This window comes from Chamaea fasciata, unplaced genomic scaffold, assembly GCF_029207755.1.
Source record: "Chamaea fasciata isolate MVZ Bird 193981 ecotype frontalis unplaced genomic scaffold, bChaFas1.0.hap1 SCAF_4, whole genome shotgun sequence".
Lineage (NCBI taxonomy): Eukaryota > Metazoa > Chordata > Aves > Passeriformes > Sylviidae > Chamaea > Chamaea fasciata.
This window is the reverse complement of record NW_027094089.1, coordinates 76287536-76306339: the sequence shown is the minus strand read 5'-3', so window position 1 is coordinate 76306339 and position 18804 is coordinate 76287536. Positions and strand designations below refer to the sequence as shown.

At 47.3% G+C, this 18804-nt stretch overlaps 2 protein-coding genes across 4 annotated transcripts in view; one reads left to right on the top strand and one right to left on the bottom strand.

The window, feature by feature from the left end:
* LOC136288666 (rho GTPase-activating protein 20-like) overlaps positions 1-7030 on the top strand; it is a 29001-nt gene extending 21971 nt beyond the window's left edge. For 2 of the 3 annotated variants that reach the window (XM_066182121.1, XM_066182120.1), the window contains exons 10-15: positions 112-287; positions 812-973; positions 2054-2163; positions 3089-3278; positions 3864-3981; positions 4540-7030. In XM_066182121.1, coding sequence (XP_066038218.1) covers positions 112-287; positions 812-973; positions 2054-2163; positions 3089-3278; positions 3864-3981; positions 4540-6266 — 2483 coding nt within the window. In that variant the 3' untranslated portion in view covers positions 6267-7030. The remainder of the gene's footprint in view (positions 1-111; positions 288-811; positions 974-2053; positions 2164-3088; positions 3279-3863; positions 3982-4539) is intronic. The other variant, XM_066182122.1, reaches the window with a different exon arrangement.
* Positions 7031-13353: 6323 nt separating this feature from the next.
* Positions 13354-18317, bottom strand: LOC136288986 (adrenodoxin-like). Its single transcript, XM_066182450.1, has 4 exons — positions 18112-18317; positions 14943-15067; positions 14389-14518; positions 13354-14129 (listed from the first exon to the last, which is right to left on the bottom strand). Exons 1-4 carry the CDS (start codon positions 18285-18287, stop codon positions 14009-14011), a joined length of 552 nt encoding a protein of 183 aa, XP_066038547.1. The 5' UTR covers positions 18288-18317; the 3' UTR covers positions 13354-14008.
* Positions 18318-18804: the final 487 nt, after the last annotated feature.

The following is an 18804-nucleotide window of genomic DNA, read 5'->3' as shown; positions in this document are numbered from 1 at the left end:
GTGGGGGTAGAAAGTGCTTGTTTTGCTGGGAACTCTGCCTTCACTGTAGATCACTCACTGTCCAGCAGGAGGACAGACAGGTGTGTAATGAAGGTCTGTGTTTTCTTTCAGAGTCCCTGCAGAAACACACCAAGAAGAAGAAGTCCTTGATTGACTGGGCTCTGCGCCGCAGCACCAGCACCCCCACGGGCAGCCCTCCTTCACAGTCACCCACCACACCACGGAAACTATTCGGCCTGTCCCTGTCCTCTGTCTGTCCTGACGGAATCCTTCCCAAGCCAATCATGGTAAGCAGCAGCCTGGACTCCTTGTCATGACATAAACTTCATGTGTTTAGCCCAAAATTTAAAGCCACTTGCAGCATTTATGAGTATTGAATGGGGAAGAGGACCGTCGTTTACTTGTGATCCAGACTCAGCTCAGTAACAAGGGTGGGAACAACTTTCTCCTGGGTAATCCCTGTCACTTCATTCACAGACATCTGTCCTGTTTCAATGGGTGTCTCCAGGTCATCACCAGCTGACAAGGGGCAATATCAGTGGATCCTGCCATGCTAAGTAGCCTAGAACTCACTCACTGCAAGAGTCCCCTGGGCTGACACTTGTCACAATAATTGTGCCCACATGAACTGTATCTGCAGCTTGGCTGTCAGGTTCTTGTCCCTGGATAGATCAGGATAAATCTCTTGTATTGTTTTCTTCCCTTTACTGACTTGGTCTTCTGCTAATTGCATTACAACACATGATCTATAATATGCACAAACAAGAGGGTAAAGTGTTAGGCTCTAAAGTACACCTGGGTTTTCTCTTAGGATATGCTGCTCCTCTTGTACCATGAAGGTCCCTCTACTAGGGGCATTTTCAGACGTTCTGCCAATGCCAAAACTTGCAAGGAATTGAAAGAGAAGCTGAATTCTGGAGATGATGTTCAGGTGGATGGAGAGTCAGTCTTTGTGGCGGCAGCTGTCATCACGGTATGTTTGGCCAAGTAACTTAGCTCTCTGGGCTAGTGGTACCTTCATTCTTTCAGGAAGCAGTGAGTCTTTATGGGCAGGGAGGATTTCAGGGGAACAGATAGCATTTTCCAGCAAGGCACATTTTCACCTGATGGCTTGGTGTGGCTGTGTACACAGTGGTACCTGCCTGAAACAGTGACCCTGGTTTTCACATGCAGCCCCTCAGGACAGGGCTCCCTTTGGCACCTCCCTATATCAAATCACCCCCAGGAGAAAATACAGTGATGTCCACCTGCAAGGCAGCCATGATGTCTGTACAGTGGAAAATAACATGGCAGATGCTGCACTGACACACGCACAAAACCCTTTGATGGCAGCAGCACAGGTGTTCTTTGTCATTTCTGAATGCAAGGAAGAGGCTGCAGAATGTTTGGGATGACTTGTGCCATTTGAGGGCAGCTGCTCTGGGACCCCCAAACCAGGAGCTGACCTGTGCTGGCTGACCCCAGTCTTCACCCTCTGATCAGCCAGCAAGCACAAGGGAAAGCAGCTGCTAAATCCAAGCAGAGGGGTTGTGGTGGGTGGGGTATGAAGTTTGTGATAAGACCCACGTTTCAGTAGGGAAAAGCCTATATTTTGTACTGGCAATTAAAACCGGTCAGAGTAATTTAGGTGTCAAAGTATCCAGAAAATATCCTCTTTTTTCTTCTTGGCCTGATATTCAGGCACTTCCCAACATAAGACATACATTGAGTTGTTGAATAGTCCTCTGAGAAAAACCAGCAGTCCTCCTAGCTGAGAATCGTTTCAGATAGATCTGTGCAGAGCCTCAGGGCTGAGTCCTCTGCTGGACTGGAGGTCAGTCCTGCTCTGGAGAAGGGGCTAAACAGGAGGGCTGCTGTTCATCCTGCAGTGCTGCCATAGAAGAGCCTGAGGAAGACAGCTTGGTGGGCATGGGAGGGGAGAATAAACATGTTTGTCTAGTGTCTTGTTTTATCTTGTGCTCAATATGAATAAACAGTGACTATATGCATTGTGAAACTGAAACCAGGAATTCAAAACTGACCAGACTGCTCTGCATATATATATTTAATTCAGGATTTTCTCCGAAATATACCTGACAGTGTTCTATCCTCAGACATGCACGGACTGTGGATGGAAGCTGTGGACACAGAAAATCGGGCACATAAGATTGAAGCTATCAAAAGGTTTGTAAAAGCCTTTGTAAAAGTTTCTTTTGGTGGGAACAGGGGGATCATATGGCTCTAAGAATAGCCTTCATTTTTCTGGGAGACTACTGGCAATGATCCAGGCCACAGTGGAGGAGCTATTGCTGATTGCCAGTGTCACTGATGAGAAAATGTTCTTTACAATGGTCATTTTTTAACATCCTTAACATTTCTGACACCCAAGAAGTCATTTAAAAATTTTGATGATTATCTCAAATTACCAGAACAAGTGAACTGAAAAAGCACAATAATTCAGCCAACAGGACTGCATCTATGGTAGCAGAATTAGATCTTTAATGACAATAACTTTATTCTTACATGCATGAAATGAGGCTGACCATCATATTGGCAGTTGCAAAAAAACAGCCCTGTCAAGGTGGAGACATGGACCTTGAAAACAGCTTTGCTGCTTTGAAACTGCAGCCCTGAGCATGAGCAGTTTATCAGCCTCCTCTTGAATATCCCGTTTATTCCACCATGGTTCAGCTCAGCTTTTGAACCTTACCATTTAGCCTGGGCCTTTTTTATCCGTGTTCTCCATTGCACATGACGTGGCAGTGGCATGGTCTGGCATACTGCTGGCCTGGAGCTGTCTCCTGTCTGCTCTGGACAGTCCGTCTTTAGTCAAGGCATTGTGGGGGGCTCCTACATGCTCTGAACCCAAGTCCCTTGTCCCTCCAGCTCTGTCACCAGAGCAGGTGGGCAGTTTGGATACAGAGTTGTGGCTCTCATATGAGTTGGTGGAGGGGTGTGACACAGATTCACCTTATTATGAAATGTGGATGTCTCAGGCTGAGTACAAAGGGGCTGGAGGGGGAAAAAGCTTTGAGATGCAACTGCTGGAATTCAAAGAGCAGATGTTTATGAACATCACTGTTTTCCTTTTTCTCCACTCCCTGAACAGTCTCGTCAACCAGCTTCCAGAGGCCAACCTCATCTTACTCAGACACCTCTTTGGAGTCCTCCATCATATTGAGCAGAATTCTGGAGTGAATCAGATGAATGCCTTTAACCTGGCTCTCTGCATAGCACCCAATATGCTGTGGCTACCGAGTCCCACTGGGCCTGAAGAGGAGAGACGGTCTACAAAGAAGGTAATCTTCCACGGGTTTGGCCTCACCTCTGTGTTCCCCTTTCACTGCTTTTTATGGGCACTGCCTTTTGTAGTCTAAAGAAAGGCATAGGGCCAGTGACTGTGCTGACTGAGTGGCATCCAGGCCCCATTCTTCCCTCTATGCAGCTGTGCCCATGCTGGGAGGGTTTAGCTCCTCAGACTGTCCAGGGTGAAAAGGGAAGCAGTGATTGCTTCACCAGATAAACTTCCTATATGGTCAAGCAAGCACAAGAAAATTGGAGCAGCTGAAATTGGGCACTGCTGCCTCATCTGGAACAAAGAGGGCAATGAGCACAACAGTGAACCAGAAAGGAGGAATGCTTTCTTGTAGCTTATGAGGTGTAAGCAATAGTGAGGAAAACTGCAGAATGTGCTACACTTGGCTCACACTACCAGTTCTCATAGTTCACATTCTTGCCTCAGGTATTCATACAGATGCACTGCCACATCATTAACAGCTTATTGAGGAAATTACATCTTTGTAAAAAAAATGGGAAGGATCTGGGTATGATTTTACTTGCTCTGTTTTCATGAAACTGAATCTGTGAATTCCTGTCTTTGCCAGGTGGCCTTGTTAGTGCAGTTTCTGATTGAAAACTCAGGAGAGATTTTTGGGGGTGATATTGCTTCCTTGTTCCAAAAACTTGACAAAAAGAAGTCCAAAAACTCAGCAGAATCTCTGGGTAAGTTGGTGGTAGTAAATCTTTCAGAAATATTTAAAAACTTTTAATAGGTAAAGTCCTCAGACAAAAGAGTTTGCTTTACCTTCATGTTTCTTCTAAGGAACAGCATTGAAAACCAGTTGGGTTTGGTTTTCCCCTTGGCCTGTCAAGCATAGGCAGGCAGAGATAGCAAAGCAGAAAGCAGAGGGCTGAGGGGCAGAAGCTCCAGTGCGTCCCCAGAGATGATTGTTTTTCTCTGTGGCTGCTGTTAAACCTACTCTAGCCATTGCAAGAATTTAGTGTAGCCTTAGCACTGCCATGTCCCAGCAGTATTTTCCAGGTTAGTTCTGTAAAGCTAAACCACATGGTTTGTATGGAAAGAGATGGCGTTGTCTCTGTTAACTATCCTATGAATACAGGCCAGTGGTGAAAACTGGTCCTCAAGACAGAGTTTTTTTATTATTTCCTGTGAGAATGACGGATCACCTCTGTTTTTCCATGGGCTTGATATAACTTCCCTATTTTGTTTGTGAGGTATTATATATATGGTAACAAATTAATTTGTGTCCTCTGCCCCAGATATAGGCTTGGCTCAGCATGATGATTCCTCTGATGAGCTGGAGTTTTCCACTTGTGATCCAGAAGGGCCAAAGCACCACCTGGAATCTGAAACAGACGCCATTTTTGAAGCACCCAGCAGCTTGTTACTTGAGGATCAGGAAGACTGGGACTTGTTCAGTGAGATCACAGCCTGCTACCAAAGCAAAGCCCAGACCAATGCCAGTGCAGACAGCTATGAGCTGCTGGAGGAGGATGGCTCCTTCTGTTCCATCGGCTCCATACGCTTGCTCAGCCCAGCTAGGGACCGGTGCTCCTCAGAGCCCAGCGTCTGCCTCAGCTCCCAGCTAACTGCGCAGAGTCACGAGCCAGTGGCCCGCCAGTCCAGCTGCGATGCCACCATCATGAGCAGCAACACAGACTACATCCACAGGCTCAGGCAGCTGCAAATGGAGAGCCAGAAGCTGATTGATGAAGGCCTAAGCCCTGGGGTTTATAAGGACAGGCAGAACTTGTGGCAATCACCTCAGACCACCCCCAGGGTGAAGCAGCTCAGCGTTCAGAAGTCCAGTCTGTCCAACAGGTCCAGCTTCTCCAGCCTGTCCTCTACTACCACCTCCCCATCTGCCTCCTCACTCAGCTCCTTAGACAGTGCTTTCTCCTACTGCTCAGAGTCCTCAGCCATTAGCCCCACAGATGTCTCATCCCTCCCATTCATGTTTGGCACTTCTGCCAGGCTTCGTGCTGTGTCTCCCACAGCTGCCAAGAGGTTCCAAAAAGAGTGGCACAAATCCTTCACATCTCCTGTGCCTTTACATCTGTGCAATCTGGACAGTTTTCATGAGGATGAACCTAAGGCTGGAGAGAGCATTCGTTGCTCTGAAGAGCAGAAAAGTTTTCCATGTGTTAGCAGAGCTGCCATGGGAAGTCCATTCACTGACACTGACTGGGAAGAAGAGGAGAGACAGCTGAGTTGTTCAGGGTACCCTGGCCCAAGGCTCAGGAGCCAGGATTATACCAAAGAGTTTGAGCAAAGCCCTGAGTACCCAGCTGCCAGTCCATCCAGTGAGACATCCCCACAGGTCAGCCACCAGCAACACAGGGAGAAGACAGTGAAGAACATAGAAATCAAAGGCACTGATAACTGCCCTCTGAGCCAGGAAAGCCTGAAGCGCACCAAGATAACTTTTTATGTGGCCCCAAATAAAGAAAGCTCTTGGGGTTCTCAAGTGGGAGAAGAGGAGAGATCTGTGACAAACACCAGCAGCAGAGGCTCACCCAGCAGCAGCAGTGAGCAGAGCCTGTCCAAGAGCTTGCAGACTGTGAGGGTCCACATCCCCCAGACAGTTTTCTATGGGCAGAACACCCCCCTTGTCCTGCAGTCCATCTCCAGACGCCACCACCATGAACCAACGGTCCCACCTCTGCAGGCCGAGCACAGGGAGAGCCCCCAGAGTGCCTCAGCTCCCGAGGAACTGGAGAGACAACCAATGGAAATGGCGCAGGCGCCAACACATAGCAAGGGCTTTGACACATTCAGCCACACCACCCGCATCATCCTCCCTGACTCCATCCGAAACACCATCAGGGACTATTTCAAGCATGATGAAACCAAGCCCTGTCCCACAGCAGAGGCGGAAGCGGTGGAGAAGGAACTCCTCCGGAGCAGGGTGGAGTGGCTCAGGAGCCAGCCTCTGGCAGAGGAGGAGCATGACACAGCAGTGTTTGCAGAAGAGACATTTGTCTAAGGGGATGGATATGGAAGAACTAAATTTTTGTGTGTGTGTACGTGCAACAGAAAATATTCTGTAATGTATGATCAGGGTGTGAAGAATTTAGCAGGCTGCATGGGGCAACAAGTGTAAAGAGATATTAATGTGTATGTATTGATGGGGTTCAATACTCATTTTGGTGGGAGGTGGGGGAACTGTTCTTGTGTTTTCTTTATGCCCTTTTCTGATGGAAGAGACTTCACTGGCTGGGTGTGGAGTGCAGTGAGCACCACCAGACTCACCCTGTCCGTGAATCAGCTGACCTGTACAGGGTCATTCCATTCTTTTTATATAGCAGGAAAAGAGAAACATTGCTTTATTTTCTCCAGTCAGCTGCTGATGTGCATGGATGACTGGAGAATGGGGATAGCTAAACATAAATTAGTTAAAAATCTTTACACTTGCACAAAACCCACCATTATTTACTGTTCATCACAACAAAAATCTTTCACCTTCATTCCAGAAATCACTGCCGCTTCACCCTGCTCATCTGTTGTCTGGTCTGATCTAGCTCATAGCATGCATCCATTATTGGCTGAGGCTGGGTTCCAAAATCAGCAGCTGGAGCCCAGAGTCCAAAGTCCAGCATTCACTGACAGACAGCATGTGTAACATTTTAAGCCCAAGATTGCTTTTTTCTGGAATTAATTACGCAGTGATTCTTTCTTCTCATACCTTCTCCAAAGTTAGAATTTGACAGAGACACAGTTCAATAAAAGATTTCAGTAATGTCACTTCAACAGGGCTGTGAATGTTCTGCGTCCTCTGGGAGAAGCTCAGTAGTTGGAGTTTCAGTCCTAGTGAAAGTTGACAATTTTCTGTCAATGCTGATACCCCTTTCTGGAGGCAGTGTGGATGAGGCAACTGGCCAAATTCCTAGTCATGCTTAGAGGGGCTTGAGTGGGGCTTGGTTTTAGCACGAGGTCGGTCAAGGAGTCGTGGAAGTTGTCAGAAATGTTGTTGTGTAGATGTTGAAGCAAAGTCACATCTGGCCAGAAAGTTGTCAGTCCATACACTGAAACTCTGCAGGCTTCATCACCAATGCTGGCTCAGAGAAACACCGAGCTCCCACTCAGCAGAGTATGTGGCCCTTGCACTCCAGCAGAATTAAGTCTGGGGAATTCTAGGTAGGGATGTGCTAAGCAGGCTGCTGGTAAGGATGACCTAAGAGATGCAGCCTGTGGATTCCTGAAGCATCCCTCAAAGCCATGCTCAGAAGTGCCACAGATGTAATGGGACTTAAGAGGGTTGTGACACTGCCAGCTGAGCTTAGTTTGCTGTTGTTTGACAGGTTGTTTTAAGAAAACAGTGGGAAAAGTCTCAAAAAGGTTTGGGATGGTTCATTTGAAAGTTACATAAGAGTTTTCTATGGTGGTATCTGTCAGAGAGACAATCCTCTTACTCAGTGAACAGGTGAAGGAAAAGAGAAATACAGAATCACACAGAATCACAGAATGTGTAGGTTGGAAGAGACCTTCAAGATCATCGAGTCCAACCCAGCCATAACACCTCAACTAGATCATGGCATCAAGTGCCACATCCAGTCTTTTTTTTAACACATTCAGGGATGGTGACTCCACCACCTCCCCCGGCAGACTATTCCAGTATTTAATCACTCTTTCTGTGAAAAACTTCTTCCTAATATCCAACCTATATTTCCCTTGATGCAGCCTGAGACTGTGTCCTCTCGTTCCGTCAGTTGCTGCCTGGAGAAGGAGACCAACCCCCAGCTGTCTACAACCACCCTTCAGGAAGTTGTAGAGAGTGATAAGGTCACCTCTGAGTGTCCTTTTCTCCAGGCTAAACAACCCCAGCTCCCTCAGTCATTCTTCATATGGCTTGTTTTCCAAGCCCCTCACCAGCTTTGTTGCCTCCTCTGGACATGTTCAAGCATCTCAATGTCTTTCCTAAACTAAGGGGCCCACAGCTGGACACAGCACTCGAGGTGTGGCCTGACCAGTGCCGAGTACAGGGGCAGAATGACCTCCCTGCTCCTGCTGGCCACACCATTCCTGATCCAGGCCAGGATGCCATTGGCCCTCTTGGCCACCTGGGCACACTGCTGGCTCATGATCAGCTGGCTGCTGACCAGAACCCCCAGGTCCCTTTCCTCCCGGGCACTGCCCAGTCACACTGTCCCCCGCCTATAATGCTGCAGGGGGTTATTGTGGCCAAAGTGCAGGACTCAGCACTTAGAGTTATTAAACTTCATCTTGTTAGACTCTGCCCATCCATCCAGCTGTTCCTGATCTCTCTGCAGAGCCATCCTATCTTCCAACAGATTGACACACTAAGTTCCCAGCTTAGTGTCATCCACAAATTTACTAATGAAAGATTCAATCCCCTCATCCATGTCATTAAGGAAAATATTGAACAGAACTGGCCCCAGCACAGACCTCCCTGAGGGACACCACTGGTGACTGTCCCCAGCTGGATGCAGCACCATTCCCCACCACTCTCTGGGCCCGGCTTTGCAGCCTGTTTCTAACCCAGCGAAGAGTGCTCCTGTCCAAGCCCTGGGCTGCCAGCTTTTCCAGGAGCGTGCTGTGGGAGACCGTGTCAAAGGCCTTGCTGAAGTCCAAACAGACAACATCCACAGCACTTCCTGTATCCACCAGGAGGGTCACCTGGTCATAAAAGGAGATCAGGTTGGTCAAACATGACCTACCTCTCCTAATCCCCTGCTGGCTGGGCCTGAGACCCTGGCCATCCTGTAGGTGCTGCAGGATGACACTCAGTATAAACTGGTCCATTACCTTGCCAGGTACTGAGACCAGGCTCACTGGTCTATAATTACTGGGATCCTCCCTCCAACCCTTTTTGTGAATGGGTGACACATTGGCCAGTTTCCAATCATCTGGAACCTCACCAGTGAGCCAGGTCTGATTGTAAATGATGGAGAGTGGCTTTGCAAGCTCATCTACCAGCTCCCTCATCACCCTGGGATGGATCCCATCTGGGCCCATAGATTTATGAGTACCCACACACCTCAGCAGTTCTCTGGCTGCCTCTTCTTGGATAATGGGGGGACCATTCTGTTCCTGGACACCATCAACCAACCCAGGAGGACAGTTGTCCTGAAGGCAAGTTGTCTTCCCACTGAAAACTCAGGCAAAGAAGGCGTTAAGCACTTCTGCCTTCTCCTCATCTGCAGTTACTAAGTTCTCTCCCTTATCCAATAGAGAACAAAGGTTGGCCTTACCTTTCCTTTTACCATTAATATATTTATAGAAACATTTTTTATTATCCTTTACAGAAGTCGCCATTTTAAGTTCAAACTGAGCTTTGGCCTCCCTAATTTTTTTCCTACATGCTCTAGCAGCCCCCTTAAATACCTCCTGAGGGACCCGACCCTCCTTCCAAAAATGATACATCCTCTTTTTATTCCTGAGTTCCTCCAAAACCTCCTTGCCCATCCAGGCTGGGCGTTTGCCTTGTCAACTCATCTTTTGGCACACCGGGACAGTCTGTTCCTGTGCCCTCAATATCTCTGTTTTGAAGAACACCCAGCTTTCCTGAACTCCTTTGTTTTAAAGGGCTGCTTCCCAAGGAACTGTCTGAATAAGTCTCCTAAATAGGCCAAAGTCCGCCCTCTGGACATTTAATGTAAGAGTCTTATTGGTGTTCCTCCTGATTTCACCAGTTATCAAGAACTCTTTAATTTCATGATCGCTCTGCCCCAGTCGTTGTCCGTGAATCCTAATGACTGAAAGGTTGTGCTTGTGGAGGAAGTATCCCTGCAAGTATTTTCCGAGTGTCCGCAAATAGCCAGAGCTGGAGCTGCATGACAGCTGCCATGGTTCAGTCCTTGTAGAGAGGGGAAATCCACCTCTGTAAAATTGTCTAGTGTCAGATCTCTCCACTCATCTGCCAGGTGCCTGAGAGGGTCAGTGACAGGAACCTGACCCAGCATTCCAAGCCCAGATCAAATACTAGGGCAAGGGAAACAGGGGGAAGCCCGGAGCCCACTTTCCAAGGTGTATAGAATTTGTTTTGTTAGATGAAGGGTGTTTAACTCTCAGATGTGGCACTCTCTGTCCCAGATTGCTTTTGTGGCCCTTGTATAATGAAAGGTGTATATAATCATAACACAACTCCACCACCACCAGAATTTACCTCACACATGAACAGTAACAAGGTATCCACAGTCTTTTTTTCCAGAGCTGTAACTGTTATTAATGAAGACACACAAGTTGTTGTTGTGATTTTGTCACCTTTTGTTCCCTTGCTCTTGCTCTCCTCTCCCTCGTGTCAGGGTGGTGGCAATTGCACTGAACTGCTGCGAAACACACTCACCTCCCAGCCTAGGTCTGCCACACTGGCAAGAAGACTTCTGCCACCACAGAAATCTAGTCATTATTCCTGTCTTTTCAAGAAGGTGAAACAGCACTAAATATTGTAAGAAAAGTCTGCCTATTCTTGGAAGAGAGATGATTCTGTGTTCTAAACATATTAACAGATTGTAAACTCAGTGGCTGGGTTCAGGTCAAACAAAGGGGACCTGAACCAAATGCAGAGTAAGAGCTCACAATTTGCATCACCTGAAAGGATCACAAAAAACTTAGAAGGAGATTAGTTTAGAGAAACACTAAGCAAAGAGGCAGGGAAAAACACACAGTCTTCCTTGCCTTATCTTAGGCTGCCTAATGTGGGCACAGTTCCTCACTCTAACCCAGCTCTGTATTATAGCATTTTTCTTTATTTTAAACAAAACAAAATCCTACAAAACGTAGCACAAAACCAGAGTTCTGGGCTTGGAAATTTGTAATCCTCCTTTTCCATGAGCCAGACAATGCAACTCAGAGACCAATCTTGAAAATGTTCCACAGCCCCCAGCTTGCTTGCAACAAGAAATAACAAGTACACAGACACTTGGTTGGCTTCCTGCCCCAGAAAGGCCACACTTTCCCTTAATGTGACACAAAGAGGTTTCCCTTCTTTCTCTGCCCTTTTTCATGTCATTTAGACCACGCTGGCCTGTCACATATTGAAACCCCTACTCAATGCCCCACTGGATGCAGGCTCTTGGGAAGTCATGTTACATGGTCACCATCCAGGAAGCAAGGAGCCTTGAGGGCCTGCTCTCAATTTAGACCAAGGCCAAACAAGTCCAGCTCATCTGCCTTGAAGAGAAATGACTCATGCAGTTCAGCCTCGTCTTATTTCTGCTCAGGATATAAGATTTCTTTCCTTATCCTGCAGGCTGACAGAAACGTGATGGAAGTGCCTGAGGCAGCTGTAGTTTACTTTAAACTTTCCACTTCTATTTCTGATGTTTCAACCGCCAGGAAAGCCAGTCTTCCAAGACGTAATCTCCCTCATCCTTTGCAGATACCTCTTTGTGCAGAGGCTTCTCCATTATCCCATGGCACCTTCGAGGGACAGACAGCCCCACCAGAGTAACACGGGGTACTTTGACTCGTCCATTTCAATGCTAACAGCTCTTTCTTCAGAGGTTATCCACACACTGAAGAGGAACCTTTCCAAGCCAGAAGCTGCTCCCTCCCTTGCCATCCTGCCAGGATGTGTGCAGAGAGCTGACAGCTTCCAGCAGCAGCCAGGGGTCAAGCTTCAAGCTCACAACAAGGTGTGGGCTTGAGAGTGGGGCTGCAAAGCTCCAGAACACCTTGGCTTTGCAAGTGGTGGCATCAGGAAGTAGGAGAGACCTGAAGTGCTACTGAAGGTGATGGCTCAACTGCTTTCATTTAATCCATATTTATTTTCTTTGCTTTTTTTACAGTAAACCTGGGACAAGTTGGAGGAGGTTTGGGAGAAACAGGCACAGCCTGGAAGGATTTTCTGATGTATGACAAAGCAAAGGGCTACCCTTGTCACATGCCAGTCACAAGCCTGAGTCCTTAGTACATCACCACTCCTGTGGTCCACAAAGAGGACTGGGACCCTGCAAAAATCCACCCTGCTGCCATCACCTCCTACAGCACATGGTTCTAGCCCATGCCAGGAAATATTTCCTGCAGGTACCCTTCTGCTAAGGATAAAATTCCGACAGATAAACATTTGTACCGATTTTTGCATAAAGGATCAGAGAAGAAGACAAAGCCTACTGAGAGGATTCACGGAGTGTCACTCATCACCTGTGCCTGCGCCCACAGGGACACCAGGCCATGCCAGGCGTGGCAGGGCTGGTGTTAGCAGCAGGAAGGCATGGAGGCGCACAGAGACCATTAGACACAAATGGCAATTGTGGCTCCCGAGACAGGCCAGGCACCGGTCAGTGCCAGAGGAAGGCGGAGGGACGGGCACGGAGCAGCGGCCCCGCCGCCGCGGACGCCTTCCACTCCTCTTCCTTCTCCTCCTCCTCACAGCCGCCGCCCCCGAGCGCCCCCTGGCGCCACAGCGCCGCCACAGCAGCCCCGCGGCCTGGGCCCCAGGGTCACACCGACACCTCATCAATCACAGAATACCCTGAGCTGGAAGCGACCCTTCAGGATCATCGAGTCCAACTCCAGGCCCTGTGCAGGACATGCCAAGAATCCCATAATGTGCCCCGGAGTGTTGTCCAAACAATTCTTAACTCGGACACGCTGGGTGCTGCTGCCCTGGGGAGTCTGTTCCAGTGCCCAACAACCTTCTGGGTGAAGAACCTTTTCCCAAGATCCAGTCTAAACCTCCTCTGCCTCAGCTTCATGCCATTTTCTCGAGTCATGTCACTGGTCATGAGAGTGAAGACATTGGTACCTGCCCCTCGGCTTCCCTCCGTGAAGATGTTGAAGACCACAATGAGGTCTGACCTCAGTCTCCTCCAGGCTGAGCAAACCAAGTGACCTCAGCCACTCCTCATAAGGCCTCTCCCTCCAGACCTTTCATCATGCTCACGGTCCTGCTCTGGACCCTCTCTAACAGAATAGTGTCTTTTTTATATTCAGTGCCTTAAACAACATGCAGTATTTCAGGTGAGGCCGTACCAGTGATGAGTACAGCAGGACAATCACCTCCTTTGATCAGCTGGCAGTGCTGCCCTTAATGCAGCCGACCAAATTTCCATTCAACTCATTCTCTTCCAGCCAGGCTTATGGTACCAGAACAGTACATCTAGTAGGTCTAAAAGGCTCATTATTAGAATTTTATTTGACATGTGGGATAGTACAGCAATGAGAAAAATTAACATTTAGAGAAAGTGGCTGCTCCCAGCACAGAACAATTCAGGCACCTAAAACATCTCAAGTTTGTAGAAGTAGTTCTGCCTACAGGAACTGTCAGCACATAAATGTCCTCAGTGTACTCTTGCTGACCAAACTCAAGTCACCTACATCACCAAGCCCAGCAGTACACTGACTTGCAAACAGCCATCTCTTCTTAAGCTTCCCAAATTGGAAAAGCCTGCTCCACATTTAAAGAGAAAAGTCTTGCAAAACTCTCAGCCATTACTCAGAATAGCAGAATTCTAAAATTTCAAAGGAGAAAGCAAATCACATACAGCAGAGATATTTACTGACACCCACCCAGGGAGATATAAATCCACACACTTTAATCCAGTTGTGTTCAGCAGAGCATTTAAGCACTTAAAATACGTACCAAAGACCCTATTAAGCATGATGCCTTGTTTAAATAAGAGATTTGCCAAACACGCCTTTTATACTGAATCAGACTTTTATGACCTGCTGCAAGCCAGCCACAAAAAGCAATAGTGTCGACCAAAAGCTAAGTACCCTGCCACGCCTAAATGAGGATGTAGGCTGTGCAGCAGTCGTTTCCAGTTACTGTTTGCTTTGCTTTCCAACCTCCAGCTGCCTCCTCATGTCCGACACATCCATGGGGACCCTCACTGTCAGACCATCCATCCACTTCTTAACGCACACCTGGCAGCCAAGGCGCGATCTGAGAAGAAAACATGAAGTGAGGCTCCTCTGATCCCAAAGTAAAGGGAGAAATTTCCCACCCACACTGGGATGTCTGGTTCAGCATGGGCTTTCACTAAAGCTCCTGTTAAAGATCTGCTGTGCCTCAAGAGAAAGCACCTCTCTCTAAGGCACAGCTGTAATACAGACCAAGCCCCGTCCCCTTGGAAAGAAGTGCCACATGGTGAGAATCTGACTTAGAGGCTTGAGGATCTGCTGTGGTCAGCAGGGATGCTTACGTGTCAGTGAGTCCATATGCCAAGTCCAGCATGTCTAGCTCTTCATCTGAGACGGCATCAAGCTTTTGGAAGGAGTCTTTGTCAAAGATGAGGTGGCAGGTAGAGCAGGCTAATGTCCCTTCACAGGCACCTGGAGGAGAAACAAGGGAATGAGAGCAAATCAGGAAAAATTGGGGGATGAGAGACCATCTTTAGGAACAGTGTGAGAAAACACCCTTTAACAGACCTGAAGCATGTCAAAAGAGATGCTAGGAAACACAACAGATGGGTGCAGTCTCCAGCCTGCCTCTTCTCTGGGAGAATCACCATCACTTTTCAAATTTTTACATCAGCTCTGTGCAGCCAAAAACACTGATAGAGGCTGCTGGAATGCCAGTGGTGACCTTATGAGGTTACACTGCCATCTCAGTATGGTGAGCCACACAGCAAGCAGTTGGTGGGGAAGGGAAGCTGGTCCATGGTTTTTGGCAGAACACAGTGGCATATGTACTGTTGCACTACTCCTAAGTACCCACTGGCCCTAACAGCACATGTACATTTGCTGCAACACCTACCAAATCCATCAATGGCCAAGTTGTGATTGACTACCACTTCCAGCAAACTCTCCCCTTCTTTGGCTGTGGTCGTAAGTTGCTCTCCATCCCGATTTATAAAATGCACTGTCACCTGATCCTTAGAGCTGTAAGACAAATTTGGAAAAATCAGAGGAGTCCACCCTTTTCTGCACATCCACAATTGAGGTCTTTTGGCTAAGTGCTAGGGATATGACACTTAGAGGGAAATGTGCACGCAAACACCTTCTTGAAGGAAAAATACCATGCACATGAGAAAAAATTCAAATTATCAGCTCTCAGTGGCAGGCAAATCTGAGTTGCACCAAAATATTTCCCACTTTATCAAACAGCCCAGAGAATAAATGTCTGTCTGTGCACAAACAAGTGCTAGTGCTCTGCTCATGCTGCCCCTGCTCGAACTGGCTGGCAGAGGAAGCACGCAAGTCCCAGGCCTGGGATGTTAATCCTGGGTAGAGTGATGCAATGACAAGCAGAGTGCTCAGGATCAGATACTAATCCAGCAAGAAGGGCTGTTACCATTCATGTTTTGCTTCCCCTTCCCTTCCCAAGGGAATAACTTTATGATTGTTCCTTTTCTGCTGTTTTTTCTTCCATGGAGTGTCCACTCCTTTCCTTAACCCCGCCACAGGGAGCCTTCTTGCAGTGAGAGATGCCCAGCTTACAGAGCTACTGGGCTGAGTAACTTCCGCTGAGCTAATGTGATCCATGCTCAGGAAAAATTGCTAGTTATTTTGACAGCCTGCAGGATTTAATCTGGCCAAGAGTTAGGAACATGAACATCAGCTTCTCTTAACGATAACTTGCAGAAAGGACATCTACAAATGAAAGGGAAACAGCATTCAGTTCATCTCCTCCTTACCAAGTTCTCACACCAGTCTGGAGAAGGCTGCTATCCTGACAGCATTGTTCAGGATTTCTCACCAACACAGTTTGTCCTGAGACTGTAATATTTGCCAGAGGAAGCACATGAGCAAGCATTGGTTTTTTCTTAGTGTACATACCAAATGCTCACTTAGCTATAGGAGGTCAGTTACCCAAAGGTCTCACCTTCTGTGCTGAAAGAAGGCAGCACTCTGGAGGTGGTTGGGCCTTTTGCCCAGTAACTCTCAGTCTGGCATTGCCCAGTGCCCATCATCCCAAAGCCCAGAGCATTCTCCAGTGGCAGAAGCTTCCCTTTCATCAGACTGACAACATACACCACAATCCCCTTCAAGAAGACACCTACACATATTTCTTTGCAAATACGCAATTTGAAGACTAGTCCTCAAATGTCAAAACAAAATAGAACCATCATCCTCATTTTTGATGGATCAGAGTAATTTATTCAGTTTGTATAGGAAACATGCAAATTGGCATGTTTCTAGGCCATGTTTAGTTTATGGGTGAAATAATTTGTTACACAGTAGAAATGGTAAAGTGATAGAATTCCACTTAGTGCTGCAACCGAATGGATTTTTTAGCTGGATAATGAGAGATGCCTGCCTGCAGAGACTGCTGGATCCAAAAATCCCCAAAGCTGTCCACACATTTATCGTCAGAGAACTTAATTCCTGTTATCCTTGAGGCACCTAGAGCTTTAGCCAACATTAGTTACAGGAGAATCTCTGCACCAACCTCCCACAAATCCAGTTCTCTGCAGTTCCTCTGAGTTCCAACCTTGCTTTGGCTGTTGCTGCCACTTACGTGGGCCCCAAGGCAGCCAAGCTGCAGCCAGGGACAGCACACAGTTTATCCAGTTAGGTACAAGGAAGGACAGATGATATTGTGACTTCTGACCCTGCATGACTCTGGATAAGCCTGGCAGCAGAGTTCACTCTTTTCAAGAGCAGGGATGATGCCAAGTACTCCTGAGCATGATGCAGAGAGCACCTTCAAGCAGCTTCCCTCTATGCTGGTTGAAGGGAACATTTAAGGTATTTGGCTGTGTTCTCAGGATTGGTCCCTCTGTTGGGGACATAAACCCAGTCTGATGACTCCCTGTTTTCACTGTTCAGTTCAGTAACAGACTGACTTGCATACCTGTCTCATTGTCTTTATCCCACTCAAATCAGTCTCAGGCTCAAGTCTCATCTGAAAGACTCCTGCTTTTGGGCTCGTAAAGCTGGAAACAAAGCCTGCAGCTTTCTATTTTATTTATTTTTGGATTTGTTTATTGGTGTTTTTGAAACTATGAAAAAATTGCTTTCACATTTTGTTAAGTAATATTGAACCAAGACCAAAAAAATAAAAATAAAAATAAAAAAATAATTAAAAAAAAAAAGCTAAAATTGGTTAGACTAAATTTTGGTTTGTTTATTCTGAACTATTTTACAATGGCATCACTGTCACAGGATACATGGTCAGAGGTTTGGAAAGATCTTACCGGAATGATAAATACAATACTGCAAATTCAGTGTATGCCAGCTGATTATTCCTTTTTCAAAAACAAAACCTCAAACCTTTTGTGACACAGGAGGTAAAGGAGATTTCAAGAAAGTAGTTAAGTAGCTCTTCCCCGTCAATGTTTTCTCTACAAGATACTTTCCAAGGCCCTACAAACCAGCAAGAAGCCTACAAGTACTTCCAGAGATAATTTCATAAGCAACAAACCAATTAGAAAGAAATCGCATTGATAATGAGTCTTCATAAATCCCACCAAGCAAGGTTATCACTATGACTTTTCTCTGAGGTCAGATAGCAAAGTAGTTTATTGTATTTTCTGCAGTGTTGGTTGAATTTCTCCCCCAATGCCTAGCAGATTACAGCCTGACCCAGATCATACTAGTCTAGCAGATACACAAATTACATTTATTTTACCATCTCTTCCTGAACTATCCCTAAAGCAGAGAGAGAAAAGGCTGGCAGGGAGCATGCAGTAGGTCCTGCTGTGGAAATGGGCCCATGGATTCTTGTACCTCTGTCACCTTCGCGAGCTGGTTCCCAGCCACTAGCTGTGGCCCCCACAGTTCTGGAGGCAGGACTAGCACCTCTGACAGGTCTCCACAGCCTCTGGAACAGCAAGAGTCCTGGTACCATCTTCCTTCCATCAGCATCTACTCACCTAAGGTGATGGTCTCATCTCTCACAGGCTTTGCTGGCCTCTCTCCTCCTCCTGTCACAGGGCAAGGCAGAGGTGCATGCCCATCCCTTCGGACAACATTTGACTCACCTTGATTCCCCAGTGCCATCCTGGAACCCAGGCGTGGAGCTGAAGCTCCTTTCTGACCACCACTTTGCTGGGCTGTGGTGCTGCTCAGTCACACCACAAAGAAAAATGAGGCGAAATTTGCTCGCGTTCAGTCCCCTTCGCAAGGGCTGCAGGAGCCCCAAGATGCTGTGAGCCATTCTGCTGCTGTGGGCCCTGCTCCGTGTCGCCTGAGCTGTCCTTTGATGCAAGGACAGCTTGATTAGGAACTTATACAGCTGGGGAGGATGGGGGGCGGGGGGAGGAGGAAAGAAAAAAAAAAAGAGTAGGGCAGCCTCCTTGGGGGTGGAGGGAGGGAGGGGAAGCAGGAAGGAGGGATGGACAAAGGGATTGTGCTTGGATCTTGCTGCAGTCCAGCCCATCAGGGCATGGCAATTGGTTGAAGCACAGGAACATGTGAAACATCACCTCCACATGCCAGTTTCTGAGCAAAGCTCACTTTGTTCTCCTTACAGACTTCCCTTTTAGGAGCTAGAACTAAATCCAGTTTCAGGAGAAATATTCATTGTCTAATCATACAAGGAGTTGCAGGCTGAGGGCTGGAAGGACAGAGAGGCAGGAGCGCCAACAACTGCTGCCTTGGAGAGAGGGGCACACAGTTCCTACAGCAATGGATTGAAAGCAAGAGACATGAATTCTGGTTGACAAGATGGCATC